This window comes from Hemibagrus wyckioides, linkage group LG04, assembly GCF_019097595.1.
Source record: "Hemibagrus wyckioides isolate EC202008001 linkage group LG04, SWU_Hwy_1.0, whole genome shotgun sequence".
Lineage (NCBI taxonomy): Eukaryota > Metazoa > Chordata > Actinopteri > Siluriformes > Bagridae > Hemibagrus > Hemibagrus wyckioides.
Genome location: NC_080713.1, coordinates 24,462,122 through 24,484,920, shown reverse-complemented (window position 1 = coordinate 24,484,920; position 22,799 = coordinate 24,462,122). Strand labels below are relative to the sequence as shown.

At 39.6% G+C, this 22,799-nt stretch overlaps 1 protein-coding gene across 5 annotated transcripts in view; it reads left to right on the top strand.

Moving 5' to 3' along the window:
* Positions 1-3,031: 3,031 nt before the first annotated feature.
* fli1 (Fli-1 proto-oncogene, ETS transcription factor) overlaps positions 3,032-22,799 on the top strand; it is a 28,227-nt gene continuing 8,459 nt past the window's right edge. The window contains exons 1-6 of one of the 5 annotated variants that reach the window (XM_058387934.1): positions 3,033-3,166; positions 5,197-5,283; positions 13,827-14,038; positions 14,604-14,755; positions 15,581-15,784; positions 21,640-21,708. In XM_058387934.1, coding sequence (XP_058243917.1) covers positions 5,239-5,283; positions 13,827-14,038; positions 14,604-14,755; positions 15,581-15,784; positions 21,640-21,708 — 682 coding nt within the window. In that variant the 5' untranslated portion in view covers positions 3,033-3,166; positions 5,197-5,238. Of the gene's footprint in view, positions 3,167-5,196; positions 5,284-9,749; positions 9,891-10,376; positions 10,586-13,826; positions 14,039-14,603; positions 14,756-15,580; positions 15,785-21,639; positions 21,709-22,799 lie in introns of those variants that run through there. The other 4 variants (XM_058387936.1, XM_058387938.1, XM_058387937.1 and 1 more) reach the window with 4 other exon arrangements.

Sequence of the window (22,799 nt, the reverse complement as noted above, 5' to 3'; positions counted from 1 at the left end):
GGCAAAGCAATACACAGAATTACCTCTAATCACACAACTGGTGCATTTTGTTTATCTTAGAATTTCAACAAATCCTGAAAGATTTCCAACATTGCTAAAATTGTAGAAATCTTTAAATAAATAAATAAATAAATAAATAAATAAATAAATAATGATAATAATAATAATAATAATAATAATAATAATAATAATAATAATAATATGTTGACTTTTAAATTAAACAAGCATCATATGAGGTATGAGGTCATTAAAGGGATTCAAAGCCTTGATCTAAAATGAAGATTTTAATTGAATCATTTACTTCCTATCTATAACAACTTTAAAAGGGCTGTCCTTTCAAAGAGTCTTGTTCAGACAGTATCACAATTTGCTTGAAAAGAAATAATAATAAAAAAAAAAAAGAATAAGGAAATGTACTTTTCAGTTTAGAGTAATCTTCAGGAAATTCAGATGACTTCTGGAATATTCCAAATAGTTCATGGGGTAAATATGTGTTGATATTCACAACAGGGTGGAGTGAATGTCGGGGAATTATACAAAAATGTACGTTTGTCATGATCTTTAATGAAAAAATTGCTATGGATATAATATGAGATATTAAAAAGATTCATGCATGAATGCAAATATAATAAGACTTTTGAAAAAAAAAATTTAATAAATGCTAAAATAGTAAAGTGCAGTTATAGTGACCTGGAACTCACTAGAGCTGTTTTCTAAATAAAGTAAAGAGTTCATTAATTTTTAAAATTATTATTATGTTTTTAAAGCGTGCACATAGGTTGTTGTGATTTTTTTAAACATATACTTTACATACATGGTGTGGGACCCCAAATGTTTCTGTAATTTCCTTCTATATTTATTTTTTGCCTTAAAAATGAGCACTAGTAGCTTTTCTCTGATCTCAGACATCCTCGATGATGGAACATCTGGAACAAGAAGCAAAGGAAACACATAAAGTTTCAAAGAATTTTGGCAAGTTCTTCAAGATGCATGGAGCAGCTCATCAGCCTCGCAGAATGGTAATGTACAATAATCTACATATTTCATGTGTTTGTACTTTAACACATTTGATCTTCTGCTGTTTTTATAAGCAAGCCAGTTGTTCCCTTTTCTCATATTATCTTAATAGTAGATGCTCCTCCATTGTTTCCACAAGGGCATGATAATAATCAGCTTTTAAAGTATTATTAAACTCTGTGTACCATGAACTAATATTCCTTTCCCCAGCTCCGATCAGTGCTACTCAGTTCAGCCGGCCTTATCTTACACAACCATGTTCTCTTTTTCTCCTGTTCTGATCAAGTTTCCTGCTATTCCCTTCAGGCCTTCTGTTCCTCTGTGCTACTTTTTCTTCTGTCCTGACTTCTCATATTTATCCCAGTCTAATATTTTTGTTGGCCTTGTTAACTGTTGCTGCCATGCTCCAGTCAGAGACTTCAGACTGTCTTGATTTGGAGATAAATAATGCATTTAATCTCAGTCCAAAATCCATATTTTATCCTTGAGCATGCCTTTATTTCTATTTATTTTTATTATTTATTTAAGTGGACTTGGGCAACAGGAGAGAAAGAACTTTCTTTAAGTACAATACAAGATTTGCTATAAAATGCATGCCGGGAACTAGGTTTTAATTTATTTGGGGCTTAGTGGTATATGCTTTGTGTTTAAAGATTTATTGAGTTATGGTTATTTCAGAGACTCTGGTTCAGTGTTCAAATAATGCTATCCTTCAGGATTTCAACACTTATTGCAGCATTGGGAATTTTGTGGTTTATGATTCCTTCTTTTTGTTAATGTAAGTTAGAAAATGAAAAGCCACAAGCTAAATATAAAGGTTCTCCATCATTTCAATGACAGTAAGAGTAATGTAAATACATGTAGTATAATAATAATAATAATAATAATAATAATAATAATAATAATAATAATAATAATAATAGTGAATAAAACTTCTGTATAAAACATCTAACTTCATTATTTTTGTGCACCCTAGATTTATTTATATTATATTTAATTATGTTTGTTTGTTTTACATACTATATACTCTGATTATTATAGATTCTAATCTCTCTCTCTCTCTCTCTCTTTTAATCATTTAAGCATTTAAGTGTGATTTTATTGTTTACAGAAAAACACACCAGAGGTCGGTGTCATAAAGCTCAGCCCAGCGTAAAGAGTCCAGCGTGGTTTGGGGTTTTAGGGTTTAAGTTGGAGGGTATATGGCCCTGTGTAGGAAATGGAGTCAGTGAAGTGCACAGAGTCCCAATCCACACAGGAAAGAGACTGGTTGTTGCTGAAAGTACCCAAAGGACAGGAAAGGACACATTAACCACTTTAGGCAGGTAGCAGGGCATTTAAACACACAAAACATCCAAGCTGAGATATTTATTTATTTATTTATTTATTTATTTATAAATGTATTAATTCAGTCATTCATTCACTTATTCATTTATTTATTTATAAATGTATTCATAAATTTATGTTTGCACTTGGCATGCTCAGAAATAAGAAGATACCAAACTATACTTTGCCTGATCATCAGGGTGGGTCTAATCATGACCTTAAGCATATATCTTTGACCAGGAAAGATGCACGTGGTGATTTAGAGTTAACACTTTAAAGCTATATCAATGGGCGTAATTGTGCACCCTGATTTATTTATTTATTTATTTATTTATTTATTTATTTATTTATTTATTTATTTATTGGGGGATAAAGATGTGCAAAAAGATGCAACGAGGAAAATGTGAGAGAGTGGGGTTATAATTACAATTAGAGGTTAAACTTATGTGTCCCTAGGTTTCCGGGTGAAAGTCAGTCAAAAACAAGCACGGATATCTGAGGCCTCAGTCCTGAGGTGGTAAAGGATCTGCTCTGAAATAAAAACCGAGGCGTTATGTTTTTATGGTACTGTTCCAATTGCACTCTGAGTTCCCTTTTTTCACGGTTCAGCGGTCTATACCGGCTCAAGGGAAGCGCGCGTGCCCCCCTCCTCGGCCCTGATTGGTCAGCAGCGCGCAGGAGCCTCTCCATTCATACGCGCTCTTCTGCTCACGCGCCTCCTCACATGTAACTACTGTCATCAATGGCAACGGCGCTCGCGCAGAAGGGACTAATTATTTTCCATTCGGAGGATAATTAAAGCGAGTGATTAGAGTAACGACGGGTGAGTAGGAAAACAAATGTGCTATTTATTCCGATGTTAAACTGCGCGGCTGACATGTTATTCGCGCAGGACCGGTGCGCACTGATTACCTGCGGAGAAGAAATTGCTGAGTCTTATTTAGAGAATCGCGTACTGTTAAACTAAATGTCATTTGTTTGATGCAATGCATTTCTCAAGTCCGCTGTGCGGTGCTGTGCACGTGCACGTGCTGACAGAGACGCAGGCGCTAGAGAATCCCGCGGATCGGATGCGTGATGGATAACAGGAGGGACGCGCTGTGTGTAACGTTAGAGGCTCGCGGGCTCGTGCACAGTGCGTGTGCAACAAGGAACAAGCCGGTGGAGTCGTTTAACAGTCGAGCCGAGCTTCGAGTCGCGTAATTGGCTGCAGATGCGGAATTCACTGCTCGTTTAGGAATGAGAGAAACGCATTTGGGAGAGTTTATGAGGCGAGCCCGAGGTCCTCTGCAAGAATAAACCGAGCGCTTTATAACACTTTCAATCATTTATTTCGCAGTCAGGTATAAGCACGCGCTCAGGTATCAGAATCCCATCATCATATTTTTTGTTTCATTTCTCGGTGACACGGAAGGTGCATTAGGTGCAGTGAAATCGGATGGTCTTTATTCCTCTCTGTCAGCTAAACCGGTTTTAATAAAGGGTTGTAGTCGTGTGTGTGTGTGCGTGTAGATTTTAGAGTTTGATATTACACAAGCAGATATGTCCAGATATGTTTGTTTGTTTGTTTGTCTGTTTGTTTGTTCGTTTGTTTGCTTTCAGTTTCCGGGAACTGACTAAATAAATAAACAGGCCTGTTTTGGTTTGTTTGTTTGTTTCCTGTTTGTTTTGGTTTTGTTTTTTTGTTCTTGTTTGTTTAGTCCACTTCCCTATTGATTGGTGTATTTATTTTTTTTGTTCGTCTGTTTTATTTATTTATTTATTTATTTTTTACAAAACTGACGTCCTATTTCCTTTCTTTCATTTTAAACTTCCCGACTTCTTTAAGCTGACGTCCTATTTATTTTATTTTCTTTTGTTTAAAACTTCTCTTTTCTTGAGGCCTTATATTTAGATTTGTTTGCATTAACCTCAAAAAAAAAACCTTTGTCCAGGTTATTTTGGTCATTACGGTCGTCATACCCATTAGAAAGTGTCTCCTCACTAAACCCTGCTACTCATCACATCTAACCCGTTCTGCATGTAACGTCTGGCAGCTGTTTTTGTTGCTGATGTATATAGGCTTTCCTTTAGAATGAAATTTAGACGGTGTTATTGTGTGGACAGTTTCCTGTTGTTTGCTTTGTGTCCCTGTACTGATGTAGTGGGTTTAATAGCACTATAGTAATTGCGCGCTGAAGGCAACGCAGAAGCCACCGGCCCCGAGCTGCCCTTTCACCCGGGACTTTGTAAGCTGCACTTATTAGAGCAAAAAGTGTTTCAGCATGTGCAGGAGGAAGGCCATGGGCGGCAGGGCCTCTCTGTTTTACATCTGACTTATTTACTGAAATAAGAAAATAGTTTTAATGACGTAGCATAATAATAATAATAATAATAATAATAATAATAATAATAATAATAATAATAATCGTGTAAGCCCACTTCCTAAATAAAATAAGCCGGTGGCTTCCGTTTTATTACAATTTTCCTTCTAATCAGTTTTGAACAGAAAGAAGCACAAGTTCTGGGTGTTTTATAGCCCGCTGTCACCCACCAAGCTGATAATAGCCAAAGGATGTCTGTCACGATTACAGGAAAAGCCATTTCATACCTCTCCTTAAGGAGAAACGCAGCAGGGTATCAGAGGGGAATAATAAATTTATTCTTAGTAAAGTTAAGAAACATTCAGTATTTTTCTAGCAGATTCTGTTGAACGTATGGCGAAAAGCGAAAATGGATGAATTATTATTATTTTTATTATTATTGTTATTATTATTATACACAAATAACATATAATAAATATTATTATTATTATTATTATTATTATTATTATTATTATTATTATTATTATTATTATTATTATTATCTTCTCAGGGGCGGTAAAGGGAAAGTCACCCATTTCTGGCTCTTTGTCCAATGACAATGTTTCAGACTGTCCCTGACACTTCATCATATGTCAAGGTAAGACATTATTGCACTAGTGAAATATATATACATATATATACATATTTGATGAATGTTCAATGGGAAGCAGGATGTTCAATGGGGGTTATGTATTGGACGCAGCTTTACTGAATGATGTGCTTTGGGCTCTGTCCAACAAATTGTCAACTCCACCTGTACACCAATGTTATAGTGCATGGCTCTTGTTCATGCTTGACACTGACCGATGTTTTGTTATTCCACTGACTGGAAAGGACAGGGTCTGACCTATTCTTAGGTCATTTATTGTAATGTTATTTCATTTGACAAAATGTGGGTTTTCACCCCCCCGTTCTTCTGAAGATGCAAACACTGCCAATGGAACACATCTGGCTGTCACACTGCAAAAGCCACAAATACTGACAAAACGAAGACTCTGTTTGTAGAAATAGTGTTTAGAGATGAAATCTGTTTGTAGAAATCATGTTTAGAGATGAAACCTGTCAGAGGAACGCAGCAGGTTCCTCCTGGAAGTGCTGCTGTTTATGTACCATGCAGTCATGCAGACCTTTTTATTATTTATTTATTTATTTTCTTTAAAAAAAACAAAAAACAAAAAAGCCATCATATAGCCTATAGCTTAAAATGTGGGGTTTTTTTTGTAAATGCATTCCTGAAAGATTACTGTTGCTGTTGTTTATTCCCCAAGGTACAGCAAGGCACACTGCCATTCCCAATGTTGTATTTATGACAGAAGTTGCACTATAGCACGCAATAAGCCTCATATATCAAAAAGGCTCTGGGCGCTCACGTGCGCCATGAAAATGAAATATCGGGCCTGGCAAAGTCATTCATTATATCTTTACAATCAGCATACTTTCCAGGTCCCACTTGTTATGGTACGGAGACTTATTGCCCCTTTTGCATAAGGGACCTTTTCATGCAGACGCCACGTTTGTGTTGCTCCATTTCACAGCGCGTGGAAGGCCAGAGTGCCGCGAACAGTTCACCATTTGTTTGAGAAATTGAAATGTTGGAGGAAAATTTTTACTTTCTTAATCCAGCTTTCCCCCATTCGAACTTAATAACAAATAGCACTGAAAGAAGGGCCTGTATAAACACTGGCTAATAGGATGCCATTAGATCAGTCCTTTGAAGCAGCACTGAGTAGAGATGCAGAGAGACAGTTTTTGCACTTGAAAGCAGCTGATTGAAATGAAATATGTTAATCAGGTTTAATCCTTGTGGCACACCTCCTTTCTCCATAATGTAAGCTATAACTATTAGCCTAAGTGAAAAGAGTTTTTGCCACTTCATTAGTGAAACACTTCAATTGCTCAATTTTCCAACAAAAATGAAGTTGAAGTTTAGACAGAAACTATTTTCTTTTTTATGCATTACTTAAATGCAAGATTCAAATCATCCAGAAAAAAAAACCTCATAGATGAGAGCAATAGAGGACGAATGCAACTTTTGCCAAAGTTTGCATATGACCCTTTAAACTGCTGTATTTGGTAAACACAAAGAGCTTTGGTGACACTTTACGCAGCCCTATACTAGTCGAAGTCTGAGTTGTAACTGAGTGCAGCAGGCCTGCACCGAGGCGAATGTGGCCCAGGCGCGGTTGAAGACCAGTGTTAGAGAAATATTCGTCTCCACTCGAGCGAAGCCACTGCGTAGCTGCGGTTTTGTTTGGTTAAGGCCAGGCGAGACTTGAGCTTTCCAATAAAAATAAATCTCAAATTAATTATAGCCCCGAGCAAGGGGGCCAGACAGTTCGCGCTTATGTGCAGCAGTCTGAACTCTCTCTCTCTCTCTCTCTCTCTCTCTTTCTCTCTCTCTCTCTTTGCGTGAGACTAGAAGTTTGAAGCCTAATGAACAATCTGAGAAACGCGATCCTCAGGGGCAGCGTCACGGTTAAGATAATATAGCTGAAACGTTTGTCACAAAAACCTTAATTCAGAGTCTCTCTCTCTCTATCTCTCTCTTCCTGCAGAGAGAATAATGTATTAAAAATGCATTTTGTAATCATCCTAAATAAATAATTGAAGAATAAACCACCTGGATTGAGTTGGTCTGATGCAGGCAGAAATATTTTACCCTTCTTATTCCACAGAGGTCTGGGACCACTTACCATTTATCTTTATTAATAAACCACAAGTCATATGTTTTATCCATCTATAGTTATAATATAGATATAGATTTCTGATACAGATCTATAATACCTGTAAGACAAATTCATTCCTGTTATCACTTTTTGTATTACAGCAGCTATGAACAGTCACTTCCTCACCAGTTTATCGGGTAACTGAGAAAACATAAAATGTCCTCTGTCCTGAAGACATTCACAGTGGAAAACTTACATAACTGTTACAAAGCACTGGCACTGGTGACTCCTTCCATAGATTTTCAACAAACATCGTCATATATAAACCTGTGAACTGAGTTACACCTGGAGCTATTGTCAGAGCTGCTGTTACAGGAAATGAATCAACACTTTCTGATTAATCAGAATGAAGTACATTTAAGCCATGCTAGCATGCTTAATTGATTAACTAAGAAGGTGACAAAGGCCACTCTATTATTATGTAGTTGTTAAAAAAAGCAATTAGTTCCTTACAGAGACATTCATGCATGCTTATCCACTCGAGGTCATGTTCTTAGTTTTTGTGGGTGTCTAGCAGTAACCGTTTCCAAACTGCACCCCTGATCGCACAAATCCCTCCCACTTCAGTGCTTTCCCAATGGCGTACAGCAGCATTTCTTCCCGCAGTTCGTGGTTGGAGGGAATGGCTGGCTGTCAGGTCGTGGCGCTGCTCCAGATGTTTTGCTCCGTTCTATGTAAACGGACGTGCATCTGTTTACTGGGCCACAAAACATGTTTGTTACCGCTGAGCAAGGGGCATGCTGGGAGCCTAGCAAATTTACAACTAGACTACATAATGCGATATTACTTATTTACAGATGAAAAATCAAACTTTTGTTTTGTACATTAAAATTATTTTTAATAATAGTAAAATAATCTGACATGCTCTACTTTTTTTTCAGCTATTTTCAGCTTAATGGATGATTATGATCTGTGTTAACTCGCATGTAAAATACAAAAACAATGGCCGGTCATGTAGGGTTATTTGTATGTCTGTTGTGTCTAAGAAATTAAATTGGACATACAGTCTATTAGTTCTGTAACCAGGTGAGTGAGTGATTAGTCTATCTGTGTCTATGCTTTGTAGAAAAAAGTTACTAATCTGTACCTTTCTGGGTCAGTGGGTTAGTTTCTTCAAAATTATACCTTTTGGAAGGTTGGTGCACAGTGTACCTTTAGGTAATTACGGTCCATTTACTTTAAATCTTTTTTAAAGGTGCATTATGTGCATGTTGATACGCTGTTTAATGGCACAAAAGGTAAGGTAAAAGTTAAGGTAGTTCCTTTTTTTCTGCAAGTGTAGAGAGGTAACCTTAGTGCTTTAGTGCTGTTTTTATTAAAGACTCTCTGGCAGAACTTTTCTTGTTGGTTTTAATTAAAAGATTGTTGAACACTGCACAGAGGCATGCTTCATTCATCTGATACTTTGAATAGTGACAGTTTCCATCCTGGCTACAAAAATCTATCACAATTACCTACTATCTGTCAGTCTAGGAGCTATGATTTAGAAAAAAAATGGATCTGGATAAAAAAAAAAACTATAGGTCTTACTGGCTTTACCCCAAAGGAAACTGATGTTTGCCAAAAAGAGATGGGTTTGGATAAAAAAGGTGGTTTATCAGAATAAAAGTAGAAACAGTGCCGTTTTGTTCGCTGAAAGTTGTAGGCGCCTCAACTCTAAATGGTTAAACAAGGTGTCTCCCTTAATTAGGGCGAGCTGCGCAGGCCCCCGGGGCAGGGGGAAGCCTTGACCCCTAGCAGGATCCAGATGTGCTTGTCTCGAGGGGAGCTCTCCCCTTCCCCCCAGACCCCCAAGTCGCGAGCAGACAGGCCGTTTGACTCAGACTCGGGCTTGCTCCCTCGGGCATGGTGTTTGGTTGGGGGTGGGAGGTGTGGGGGGGGGATTCTGGAGGTCCGGGGTCTGGTCACGAACTGCGCAGACGCTGTGTCTTAAAACCGATCGGTATTAAATTGGTGTAATTGACGAAAGAAAAGAAAAAAGAATGCACGTGTGTGTGTGAGGAGTGTGTGTGTGTGTGTGGTGGTGGTGGGGGGTGCGTTGTAGACAATCTAAGCATAATAAAGCCTACATATTGCATTATATCTTTTTTATTATTATATTATTTATATTATTCATCTGTTAGATTAACCTGTAACATAGTGACTTTGAGAATAACATTGCATACCAGACAGCCATTTAGTCACACTGCACTGTTTAAACGATATGCTGGAGACACAGTAATAAAGTTAGAAATGAAAATAGGCCAAGCAGCCTATCAGTCATCCTGCGTGCGTATGCACTTCGTGTAGAAATACGCAGAGCAGTTGCAGTCGCCTCCGCGCGCACGTGCAGTGCAGAAGTGCAGTAGTGACGGGTCCGAGCGGCGCGCCGCCCCTACTGCTTTTCGGATTTCTTTAAACCCCTAAATCTCTGGACATCTTGGGGACACTGCACATCTCTGAGCACTGAGGGGGAGAAAGCATTGATACGCGGGCGCAGGTAGTCACTTTTTCTCTTCTGAGGACGATATGTCGGAAAAGGAGCTTGATATCTGCGGAAAGTGAGCTGTAAACTAGTGAAGGATAGGGGTTCAATTGCACGAAATGGGGATTTCTGCCACATTAAGGTCTGTGCATCAAAGTGAATGGATCTGGAAGAATCCTTTGCGTGGCAATTATTTAAAAGTTGCACTTTTTTTCCTGTAGTCACCAGGGCCTCTTTGCAGCCTATATATAATCCAGAAGTTTTGGTATTATTACAATAACACGTTTTTCCCACTGAGACTGATGTGTTGCTTAAAAATGCGTCACACATATAAAGGGTTGGCGTCCATCCCGTAAATATTTCCCAGCCAACAACATTTAGCAGAGGAAAGAAACTCTATTGTCTTTGCGTCTTATCTCCTCGGGACAAGTATCCTGCTTTTCGGGGGCCGCGATGAAGGCAGGGCTAGCAGTGACACAAGCGCGCGCGCGCGCACACACACACGCACACACACACAGACGGCTTCCCTTCTCGAGCGCAGTGACTTCATTTCCCAAATGTAGAGGGGGGAAAAAGCAAAACCCCATCGGGTTAAAGTGTCTCCGTGTCTCCGCCGCGTACCGGGGTTTGGAAGTCGTTCAGGCGCGTGTCATGTATGGGATGTTGTCGGGTTCGGCTGGACTTTCCACAAAATGGACGGAACTATTAAGGTAAGGCCGGAGGATGGCGGGGTTCGTGCGCGGGTTGCGCCGGGGTGCGTACTCTTCTTTCAGTCCGAGAGCTCGCACAAAACTTCTGCGTAGCCGTCCCCGAAAGCAGGCGGCCAGATTTCCTACGGTTTTCCTCCTCCGAGTTTCCTTTTCCTTTTCGCCAAAATCTTGTTTGAGAGAAGAAAAAACGCACATGGGGAGGAGGATACATTCGGCGACATTCAGATGGAATACACACACGCACACGGCAAAAAAAAAAAGTGTATAGACGCACGTCTGGAACAGAATAAAACTAGGATTCTGGAGGACCTTTTTTTAAAATATATATTTATATATATTTCCATATTCTAATACAGGCTCGGATTTGCAGTTAATTCGCGATGATGTGGTGTTTAATTGCCTGATGAGTTTGTGTGGAGGTTGTGTGGCATTGCGCCGTTAGTGTTTTCTATAAATCATAAAACGGAGGTTCCATATGTGGCTCAGAGCCCGGGCTCAAACAGCGAGCCCACCCACTACAGCCAGCGAACACATGTTTTTAATTGATATTATTATTAATTAGAGAATCTAAAGATTAGTTTCTTGATTGTGTTTTGGTTTAAACATATCAGACGTAAAATATTCATATTTACACTCCTTAATAGGTGACAGTAACTCATAGAAAAGGTAAAACGAAATAAATAAATGAAACTCTGTTTTAGGGTTTATTTCATGGTGTAAGTTAATTCTGATACTCTAATCATTCATTTAATTGTTATGTCAATACCATGTTTCGTTATTAATGCATGTATTTGGTGTAAGGTATTTAAACAAGATTGATGTAAGTTGTTTTTAAGTAGTTAGCTTATTTATAAGAAAGAAAGCACTCCCGGTTAAAATGAGGGTAAATGAGCTACGTTAAGGGTAAATGAACTAGGCTAAATCTACCTGCTTTATCTGTGTTCAATTTGCAATTAAGAGGAGTAAACGATCAGGAATGTGTATCTGCCTGTGCTGTCTGATCTCCCCCTTTGTGGTCATATTAGTGGCTTTGGGTGTGGTGAATGTGTATGAAGGGTCTGTATAAATCTAGAGATTTGCCCTGTTATATTTAGTCTCTTTAATCTTAATTGTTAATGTGGCATGGAGAAAAGTTTATGGTAATTTTTGCACGCATTTTAAGTGTCTAAACTTTTATTAATGCATGCAAGTAAACTAAATGATAATGATAATAATGCTGATCATAATTATTATTATTATTATTATTATTATTATTATTATTATTATTATTATTATTAAAAGCATTTTAGAAATTCATCTGAAACCGAATATCTTTGCCGTCTTTTCTGCACCATTTTTGATTGAGTATTAACTGTAGTCCTATACAGCATGACCTATCATAAGGGGGGTGTCTCTGCCAATGGGGGTTTCCTGTTCTACACAATCTGGTTTCCTGTCAGGTTTCCTTTTCCTCTTTAAACAAAGGACTGGAACGCTCTCTGTATCACCACCTTGCATAGCTCAGAATGGGAACAAGCCCATCCCAGCGTAATGTCATGATGCCTCTGGCTGAGTCCAGAGGTACCCCACACTTAAGCTCTTCTCAGACACAGGAATTACCCAGACTGTCAGTCTTGGGCGAAAATTCAAACCTGGTCTTTCTTCCTGTCTGAGCCTCCAGTTGTGAAAAGAAATGTTGTGGGTGCTCCTTGCAGTCAATTTCTAAAGAGCAGGCCTGTGGTTCTGCGTGGATGAAGTGAGCTATGTAGGCATGGCTAATTTATGGTCTGAGGAAAACGCCACTTTTGTGAGCATTTTAACCCTGTTGTAATGAAAACCTTGGTTCCATGCCCCAGCCTTGCTGAGATCACCCGTCTGTATAAATGTAGGAATGCTGCCTTTTGCCAATGGTACATTGTGTGTGTGTGTGTGTGTGTGTGGAATTAGATTTTCCTATTTTTAAAACCCCTCTGTAATCTTGGGAAAGCCTGACTGCCAATCATGAATTATATGGTGCAGTCTGATATGTCTCAGCGTAAGTAGTGCACAGCAGTCAGAATGGTCCTTATCTGGCACCATCATAGCATTCTTTCACTGTGTCATACTTATCCTTCACCAGCTCCACTGCTGTGGGTCTCTCTGATAGTGTCCACAGATGCTGCATTGGCTTTGCCAGTCAAAATTATGGCGCCTGTCAAGAAGCTGAAAAAGCCAAAGTGAAAAAGAGGACTTCTCGATACAGGGAGGGTGATTATGTGAGACGAATGCCCTGAAGTGATCACAGCAGACTGTTCTGACCTGGGCTTTGGGTTGGTTACATTGAGCTTAACTCATCTCAGTGTGGTAGCAAAGATATCACTCACAGGTGTGAAATGGTAGTGGGTTTAGTTCATTGTCTTCACACGTGCCTTTTAGTGTCATGCATGTTTTTTGGAAGAGCTCATATTAAGAGAATATAGAAATGATCTATTGTTCCTTATTTCATTTTTTTTATAATATACAGTGAGTATCTACAGTGCCAAGGCTCAATATTAACAGGTGCAGGTCTTGGCAAGTGTTTGAATGGAGCTGAAGGAAGTCTGTTCTATTGTGTTGGCTCACACAGTGAACAAAGTTTAGAAAAAGGAAAATAGAAAAAGGAGAGGAAATGGAGGGGGAGCCACTGAAAGATGTGAATGAAATGTGAACGCTTCTGTATGATCGAATAAAGAGTGTTATTTGCAATAAGGTTGATGGGCAGAATAAAAGCACTATGAGCACCCACTCATGTAGACACTGTGAGTCTCTGGAGAGGCCTGTCTACTCCGTTTGTTTTCTTTAATAAAGCTACATCACCCCAGCTGAGCTCCTGCAATGAGGTCAAATGTAGAAGCGACCTCAGACTAGTTGCTGTGGATCTGTTTTGACTTTCCAACCTGCTTGTGTTTCAGTCATGAACAGGACAAAGAGGCAAGATTACATTCTGTAATTGATTTTTTTTTTTTTTTTTCAGTTTGAAATCCTGGCTTGATATTGATGTTCTCCAAAAGCTGTTTCTGAGCACTTTCTAAAATGCTGCTTTAAAAAAGTGTCCCAACATTCTGAGGAAATTATTAGATTTTTATAACGTAGTCCTTTCAGGAATACGTTGGCTTTGTGTTGATCGATACATATTGAATTTCTTTCTTCTACATCCTGCAGAAACAAGTGGCAGGGTTTACCACTGTGTGTTTGAGCAAAAAGCCACTGAATGTAATCTAACATTTCGTCTTGCTTCCTCCAGGAGGCGCTATCAGTGGTGAGTGAAGACCAGTCTCTGTTTGAGCCTCCCTACGCTTCTGCTGCCCCTCTACCCAAAACAGACATGACAGCATCTAGCACACAGGACTACGGACAGCAGCACAAGATCAATCCCATCCCGCCTCAGCAGGAGTGGATCAATCAGCCGGCCCGCATTAACGTAAAACGCGAATACGACCACCTCAACGGAACCAGGTACAGAATTAAATCGGAAACAAACGGGACATTACAGTCCTTCATAAAATGCAGTTTTTAGTCAGCACCATTTCCTGCATTAATAACGTAGTCAGAGACATGTATTCCTTTCTCAAAATGTATTTGTATTACAATTTTTAAAGCAGTTCCCAAAACTTGAGGGTTAAGACTGACAACTTAGTGTTACTGGGACTGAAACTCACAACCATCTGATCACCAGTCTAGTGTAATTTAGTTTAGATTTAAGTAATTGCGATTGTGGTAGAAATTCAAACCTAGAGGTTAAATCTAAGGTTTTAGTCCTTCATGTGAGGTAGCTTAGTGGTACAGATGTTGGGCTATGGATCAGAAGTGTGTGAGTTCCAATCCCAGGTCCACCAAGCTGCCACAGCTGGGCCCTTCACCTGGATTGCTCAGTTGTATAAAATGAGCTAAATTGAAGCTGGTCTGGATAAGGGCATCTGCCAAATGGCAGAAAATTAAAGACATATCCAGTGAGCACTTATGAAATATAATGTCACTTCATGAAGTACTCCTCTCTAAGCATGTCACCATTAAATTCCAGAGAATCCCCTGTGGACTGCAGTGTGGGGAAATGCAATAAGCTTGTAAGCAGCTCAGACACATCGCAGATGGGTTACGGAGGCTACATGGATGAGAAGAGTGCCCCGCCCCCTAACATGACCACCAATGAGAGGAGAGTCATTGTTCCAGCAGGTACCACAACCTCACAGAAACCATGCCTCTATTTCACTGCTTCTTTTTTTTTTTTTAGTATTTTTTATAAGGCTGCATGAAATGTGTGGGTTGTATATGTTGTCCTCTGGATGATGAGGATCTGATTCTGAGGTTAGAGCATGAATCGGCACGTCATGGTGCTATGTGATAAAGCCTTGAGTACGTGCACACAAGCATACAGCTATGGCTGAAATGCACAACCGCAAGACTGGCAAACATGAAAGCATGGCTCTGGCAATAATATTCATTCATCCATCTTCTGAAATTGCTTTATTTGCTGTTTTGTAATCCCGATTTTAAGAAATACAAAGATCAAAGCTACAATAATTATGCAACCAGTGCAGATCAGATTAGATTAGATTAGATTCTACTTTATTGTCATTGCACATGGGTACAATCAGGTTGATATTTCTAGTAATGTGTATAGCTGTATTGGTTATAGAAGGATTTTGAATTAATTTGACTTGATTCTGAGCTAAAACACACCCAAAAAAAATCCTACTAGATTGCTTAGTGTCCATGTCACCTAAAATCCGTAATATGTAATGGCTTCAAATTGGTGCAACAGAAGCCTATCATCAGGAGACCAAGAGACCGAATGGACGGATGAGTGGATACTACAAACATCCATGAACAGGAGTCCAATCTAAGGGTGGGAGGGATGGATTTAGATTCTCATGAAAAGATTCATCTCATGGAGGAAGCATGTGCACTCTTCCTGGCTAGGAATTTTGGAGAAAATAAAAAAATTAATTATACATAGTAGGTATCACTGATTCTTAAGCCAATCACATTCTTTTCCAGATCCTTCTCTGTGGTCCCCGGATCATGTACGGCAGTGGCTAGACTGGGCTGTAAAAGAGTATGGCCTCCTAGAAATCGACACAGCCATGTTCCAAAACACGGATGGCAAGGAACTGTGTAAGATGAGCAAAGAGGATTTCCTGAGACTCACCACTGTCTATAATGCTGATGTCCTGCTCTCACATCTTAATTACCTCAGGGAAAGTAAGTGCACTTCTTTACTTCTCTACTTCTTCTGATTAATAGCGTCTACCTGTAGAAACATGTGACTTGCAGTGTGTTCCCTTTTTTCTCCGTTTAATTTTATACTTAGAAAGCACTTTTGCCAATATGGATATAGATGTAATGAGCAAACCAGAGGTGATGATGTCAAGGACAAGCTCCTGGAGATAACATGAGGAAGAAACCTTAGGACTCAAAAGGGAACTTATAAATCATTACGGTATACAGGTGCAGAAAAGTAAAGTCAAAAGAAACAAGTGTGTGGAAAGGATGTACAGAATGAGGGGAGTTTGAACCCGTGGTTGAGCACAAGACAAGTCTTTATGATTTTAGCAGCACCAAATCTACAGAAATATGTGGAATTTATTATTCTTATTCATGTAGAATAATGTTTACCGCGAGCCGTTTTTAGGAATCTTGTTTGAAAACGAAACACAATGAAACACTAAGTAATACAGTTTAGGTTATCCAGTTCAACATATTGGGCATTAGCTGATATGTTGTAATTTCTGAGCGAGTGTGACAGGGCTTGTGGTCAGATATAATGCCTGCCATCTGAAATCGCTAACCACTTGAAATACAATAGAGGACTGAACATTAAAGCGCTGCTTTGAACTCACGAGCACATTGCTGGAGATGTCTAATAGAAAACAGCGCTGATAGAAAAGCAAAGAAAATCGTATGCTAATATCAAATGTCCTGATTCAATGGAGCTCATATTTCTGCCAGAATAGAGGCTAAATAATTGTTTGGCTTGTGGCCAGGGCTTCGACACTGATGTCAATTTACAACACTGTCACCTGCTAAATCGTTTTTCCCACAGTCAAATTATTGAAAATAGTCCCAGGACACATTTAAGGCAAAGCAAGTAAGAATTAATGGGGTGTTGAGAAACTAAACTACAAAAGTAATAGAGTCATAATTGTACAGCTTTTGGCAGTGATTTCTGTTGTTGGATGAAGAAATAGCAATACACAAAATATGGCCAGAATAATGACGTTATTCAACATGGTCTCTCAATTGCAATCTCAAAAGAATTTGCTATTCTACATCTAGGGCTAAATGTCAAGTTTGTAGTTGTATCCCTTCTTGATGAATTTCTTTTCTACAAGATGAGTTGCAGCAATTTGAATTGGGGCCCGATGTTTTTGCCACAACAAGGCAACTTTCTCGGATTCTCTATACTGCTGTCTAGTGGAATTATACATAAAAGATTGATTTAACACGTTCAACCATGCAGTCAGAGCTCTGTTCTTCCATTTAATAGATTTCAGCTCAGAAAGTGACCATTCCTGGCTGTTCTCATCCCCATAACTCCTCAGGACAGCCACGTTTTGCTTGGCAGAGCTGCCGCGACCATGAAGAATTTTGATAACTATCCCAACCAAATTTACTCCCCTTCTGTGTGCCCTCAGCCATGGGCAGGCCTAGACGAGACCCAGGTGCATGGCCTCAGGAGCCTGCCAGGCAAGGCAAGGCTCTGCACTGCACGGGAAAGTTTATCCCTAATTTACAACGGAGGCAGTCTGCCTCATTCCTCTTCCAGGGGCTTTCTTACATTATAGCGCTTCATGCTTTGGCAGAGTTCCTCTGGCGGATTTTACCCCCAACCCCAATGGGTGAATGAAATCTATAAGCAGCACGTTGCAGAGGTTGATGAATCTGTGCATGGGATGTCATCTGGACCACGTTGACAAACTCGCTTGAGGTCCAAACATTCAATCTGATCACTCTTGCTTTAGAGTACAGATGAAAGCACAAGGCATAGATTGGTTTTTAAAAAAAGGCAGAGCATCCTGAGGGTTAGCTGCTGAGCATCCTCCAAAAGGTCAAGCCCCAGTGGTGTTGGCCTAAAACGGGATGAGAGAAACAGCTGGCCCATCCCAACATTATGACAGCAGCTCAGCTCCAAGGCGGGTGGAGTCCTGCTGCTTAAAAGCAGCCATTCTAAAAAAAAAAAGGAACAGAAAAATAAAACAGGCCAATAGACTTAGCAGTGTGAGGTAATGGGAACTTAATTCCGTGGGTGTCAACAGTTTGTGCGGCTAGCCGAGCTGAGGGCCTGCGTACGGATCGAGAGCATAACGGAGGCATTGTGAGCTGCAGGGCAGAGCATTCTCAGGATGCTTTTTTTCCCTTCTCAGGAGAGCCTGCCGTTTGGAGTTTTCATTAAGGACGGTTGCTGCAGGACTGATCCTTAGCTTAAGCGTGGGCCATTGTGGATCTGCCTGAAACTGCTTTTGATTTTGCCTTGTGTACTTTGGAAGGTGAAGAAATGGTTCCGAATCCTCCGCTCGGCAATCTGAATTGCCTTGGCTGCGGTCCTGAACAAAAAAAAACGAATATGAATAAGAGAGATTACCCTGTGCCAAAGCTCTCTTTTACCTTAATTTACTTCCTGGAGGCGCAGAGAAGATGTGACATTGTCTGTTAAAGTGTGTGTGTACACTGTTACATTGTGTTGCTTTTAGGTATGTTCTAGTGTGATCCAAGATCGCTATTGATAGTGTATACATGACTGTGAGTGTGTGTGTATTTGCCAGGGTGTGTCTGACTCCCAGACCCTTGAGATATGGAACATAAGCTAATCTTTTTTTCCGCTCGAAACACAAACAAACAGAGTCACAGACAAATAAGGAATCTGTCCAGAACTTTCTGGTTCCCTTGGTATATGCACAGACACCATTAAATGTTTAATCTACTACAGTCGGTAAGATGTCTTCTGAAGCTGAGAGCACACTGTAAAGATACCCTTTACACATATCTGTATGTGTGCAGTTATGTTTATTGCGAGTCTGATTAACATTCCAATGTGCTATTAGGCTTAAACACAACAGAGCAGAGTAGGGTCACCACTCCTCCAGCCTCAGGCCACACTGCTAGAACAGCTTTGCCGCTGCTGACTCATACACACAGACGCATACACAAACATCTTTATACTTAGCAGACGCGCACATGAATTCAAATATTGAGACACAAGAGAGTGTGCATGCATGCATACATTCGCATAAACAGATGCAGTCCAGGAAATCTAAACACCGGCTCCATCACCAGGCCTTGACTCAAATCTGGATCTCATGGAAAGCAGATTGAATCTCTTGCTGCATGCACCGATGCTGGAGGCTGCTAGTGCATATTGGAGTAAAGTAGTGTGGCCTGTTGCTGCATTATTTTGGTTTTGCCGTCGGTCACTTACCAGATTTTTGTACGCGATTGCCGCCCACTCGCCAATGTGCTTTCAATTTGGCCGCAATTTGAGAATTTGTTTAAATTACAGCCAAGAGTGGAGCGGAGGTGAACCGCTAGTATTGTCTCAGCTTCCTCAGAACAATCAGCAGACAGAACGGAGAATGTTAGTGCGCCAGAGATAGAGAGTGTGTGAATATGTGAGTGTGTGTGTGTGTGTGTGATTACATATGTTACACCCTCTGTGAAGGTAGTAACAGGAAGGACACACTGCTGAGACAAACCCAGTGTCCAGCATTTTAAGGCCTTGATAGTTTACACAAGCCATAAACATCTGTGCAGCTTTCTGCTCTCTCTGTTTTCCTCTCCTTCTTTTTTTTTTTTATTTCTTGCTCTTGTTGAATTTTATTGATCTGCCTACTTACATTAACCAGCTGTTGCAAAATTGTGAAAACTGTGACTGTTTCCTTTATCTACGCCTTAGTGCAAATGAATATCAACAGAACGCTGCGCCTGTGAGTGCATGTATTAAGTGTCTCAGAACCGAACAGAACGCAGATATCTAAATCTAGTCATGATGCCAAAGGAGAACTGACTCCCAGCAGCAATAAGAGAAAGAGAAATTTGAAGGGTTATGATGAGTTACTCCTGAGACTGATTTCCAGATACAGTATCCAGAAACGGTCCATACGCATATTCACACTGCAAACAATTCTATTGGAGGAAAAGACTGTATAGCAATCTACAGAAGTCTATAGAAGTATACATAAAGAAAAACCCAATATTCTTAAATTTGATATTTAACCCAATATCATTGAAATTAGGGTATCAGAAGGAAAGAAAAAAATTCAACACAAATCATTACATTAAAGCTTTTGTATCTTGTTCTGTAATGGAACATACATATTAGGTAAAGATCATGTTTCTGATAAAACATCTGTCTGGGATTTGACCTTCAAAATCAGAGGAGGCGATTAAAGTATTCAAAGAAACAGGGAAGCACCCAAGCTAATTTGCTCAGAAAAGCATATGACATATAGAACTAAATGTATTTAGGCAGATTTGACCATTTTTTGTTGTTGTTTTTTTTAGCTCTACATAGTAACTGCTTTAATGAATAAAAATTGGAAGACATCTTTGCTTTACAAAAACCTCGTACTCGAATTTTACAACTCAAGGGTTCTCCCCATGTCTGCATGGATTTTCTCCAGATTCTCATGTTTCCTGCCAACAGAAACAGAAAAAAATTGGTGGATTGGCTAAGATAAATTGGTCTACTTGTGAATTTTGTGAATATGTGTGCCTGGAACATTAGCAGTTGCTGCTGCTAATGATGATGTACAAATATATACAGCCATGTACAGTAAATGCGCATAAACTACTACTATATATAGTTTTCGAATAGAGTAAAATTGACACCAGACTCAACAAGTGTGCGTAGTGTAAATGTTCACACTGCTTGCGACGCTGCTCGTGACGAGTTCCATACAGGCAGGAACAACAGCCGACTTGACTTTTTTTTATAAGAATGCCCATGCGAAAACGTAGGAAAATTAGTTGTTTTGCCAGCTGCAATTACAGAACCCTTCACTTAAAAATGCAACTTGGTACAGCATCACACTGAACAGACACCATCGGATTATTTCTGTTTATTGTACTTCTCCTTGTTGGTGTAATAATTTATAGTCCAAAATCTTTGCTCTGCAGCTATACAGTGCATCCGATCTTAATGTTTATTTATTGAGGAGTTGTTGCTTTTCCTGGTCATGGTGACGGTGGATACTGAGCCGATCTCAGGAAGACTGGGCGTAAAGTGGGATTAAACCCAGTGTGGATGCTATCACGGATAACATTGTAGATTATCGTTTTAAATATATTTCTGAATGGATGGAACGTTAAGTTGTGTTATTTGGATGGGTCATAGAAAAGCAGGATTAGACAACATTTTGCCAGACTTGAGAAACACAGTTATAGTGGTGAATGGACATGTGTGTAAAGACAGAAGGCTAAAAACAGAAATGCTTTCAGTATGTCTTACAACAGTCTGTGTTACACTTTATCTATTTTTCTCTCTATGTCTGTTTGTCTTTTCCCCTCTCTCTCTCTCTCTCTCTCTCTCTCTCTCTCTCTCTCTCTCTCTGTGTGTCTTGCCCACGGCCATGTGGGGGTTTATTTTTCTTTTGGGGCAGCAGTGTTTGATTGCTGCATGGGGATCGCACCCTACACAATGGCTGCCCTGTTCTGGGGTCTCAACACCACAGTGCTGGGGTGAGGGGCCAGGAGGTTAAAATATGTGTGTGAAGTCCCTTCAACTTCCCCAATAAGACACATACACATTCTCACACGCCTCATCCGCTTGATCTATATCACCAATATCAGCAAATATTATCTCAGTGCTCTTTATGTCAATGCTTCTCTTCAGAAAAGCCAGAGCTCAAATACTATGTGCAAAAAACACAGAACAATAACAGTATATATATTTTTTAAATACAAACTTGTGAAAACAAGCTTAAAGCAAAACCCTGTAGTAATTACACAGTACTTACCCTGTTATTACATATTAATAAACGGACTAGGTTCCTCCACAGCTTGGTTTTAAAGTCATGCATTGGTACATGTCTTTTAATAGTTTATTCTATTATATATTGCAGGTAGCTCATCACTATCATATAATACACCATCTCACACTGACCAGTCCCCTCGTCTGGCTGCCAAAGAAGGTAAGATCGATTGACGCTCTTTACTGCTTTGCTTCTTTGCCATGCAGCTTACAGTTGCACTTGAAAATTCCTTTAAAAAGACAAACAAAAAGATAATATTTTCATAAAGCTGTGTGTACATTTTGTCACAGGCCAAATTGAATGCCAAATTGAATTATTAACATGTAGTGAAACCCATAATACTCCATAAAAGGCAAGCTCACAGAGCTGAAAATGATGACTAAATGGAAAAAGAGTAGTGGGGGTGAGGTTTTGAGATGTCTTTGTCTTCATTTTTTGTATTTGTCTTGGATTATTGTGTATTTATTCATATAAAAAATAAGAAGATATTTTAATTTGACAGCACAGTCTGTGATTAGAGAGTTTCAGTAACTCATTGGCAATTATACAGATTTTGAAAATGATCCAAGTTCACATTGACCTCATATATAAGGTCACAAAATCTCAGGAGATTTTATATGATCCAAAAGTTTTTACACACCAACTGAATGTTCATTAATATCACATTTCCTGTGTCAAGGTTCTTGTGAATGATTTTGTATACAGTTTAATACATGAAGCCTTTTAATGGAATAGTGTTGCTTAGGAACGGCTACAGGTGAATGTAATGCATGAACTATAAGCACAAAGACAATAATTTCCGTACCAATACCTGCAGATGTTAAAGGGGTAGAGGGTGATATAGCTGATCAGTGAGCTCTCCATCTCTTTTTCTCTCTTTCTGTCTGAGTGTGTGTACAATGGCCAAGGCCCGGGCGCTCAGCAGGTGCTGTTTTTGTTCTGTGTAAATAAAGAAGCGTGGCTGTTGAGTCGGCCATTCAGCCTCCACCTGAATGTGAAGTACAGGCCGAGGACCTTTCACAGAGCAGAGAATTAGCAAGACAAAAGGCACGTGCCTTGGTTCCCAAAGCCAACGGTGAGGGAGAGGGATGGAGAGAGACTAGCAGAGAGGAACAGATATGGATTTGAGAGACAGGTGTCATAGGCCCCAATAGAAAGGGATAGAATATGATTTGAGTGAATGGTTTGCATTTGTGTGGTTTTGATGCTGAAAGTCTATACCACAATAAAAGCACAGAACCACTTAGTTT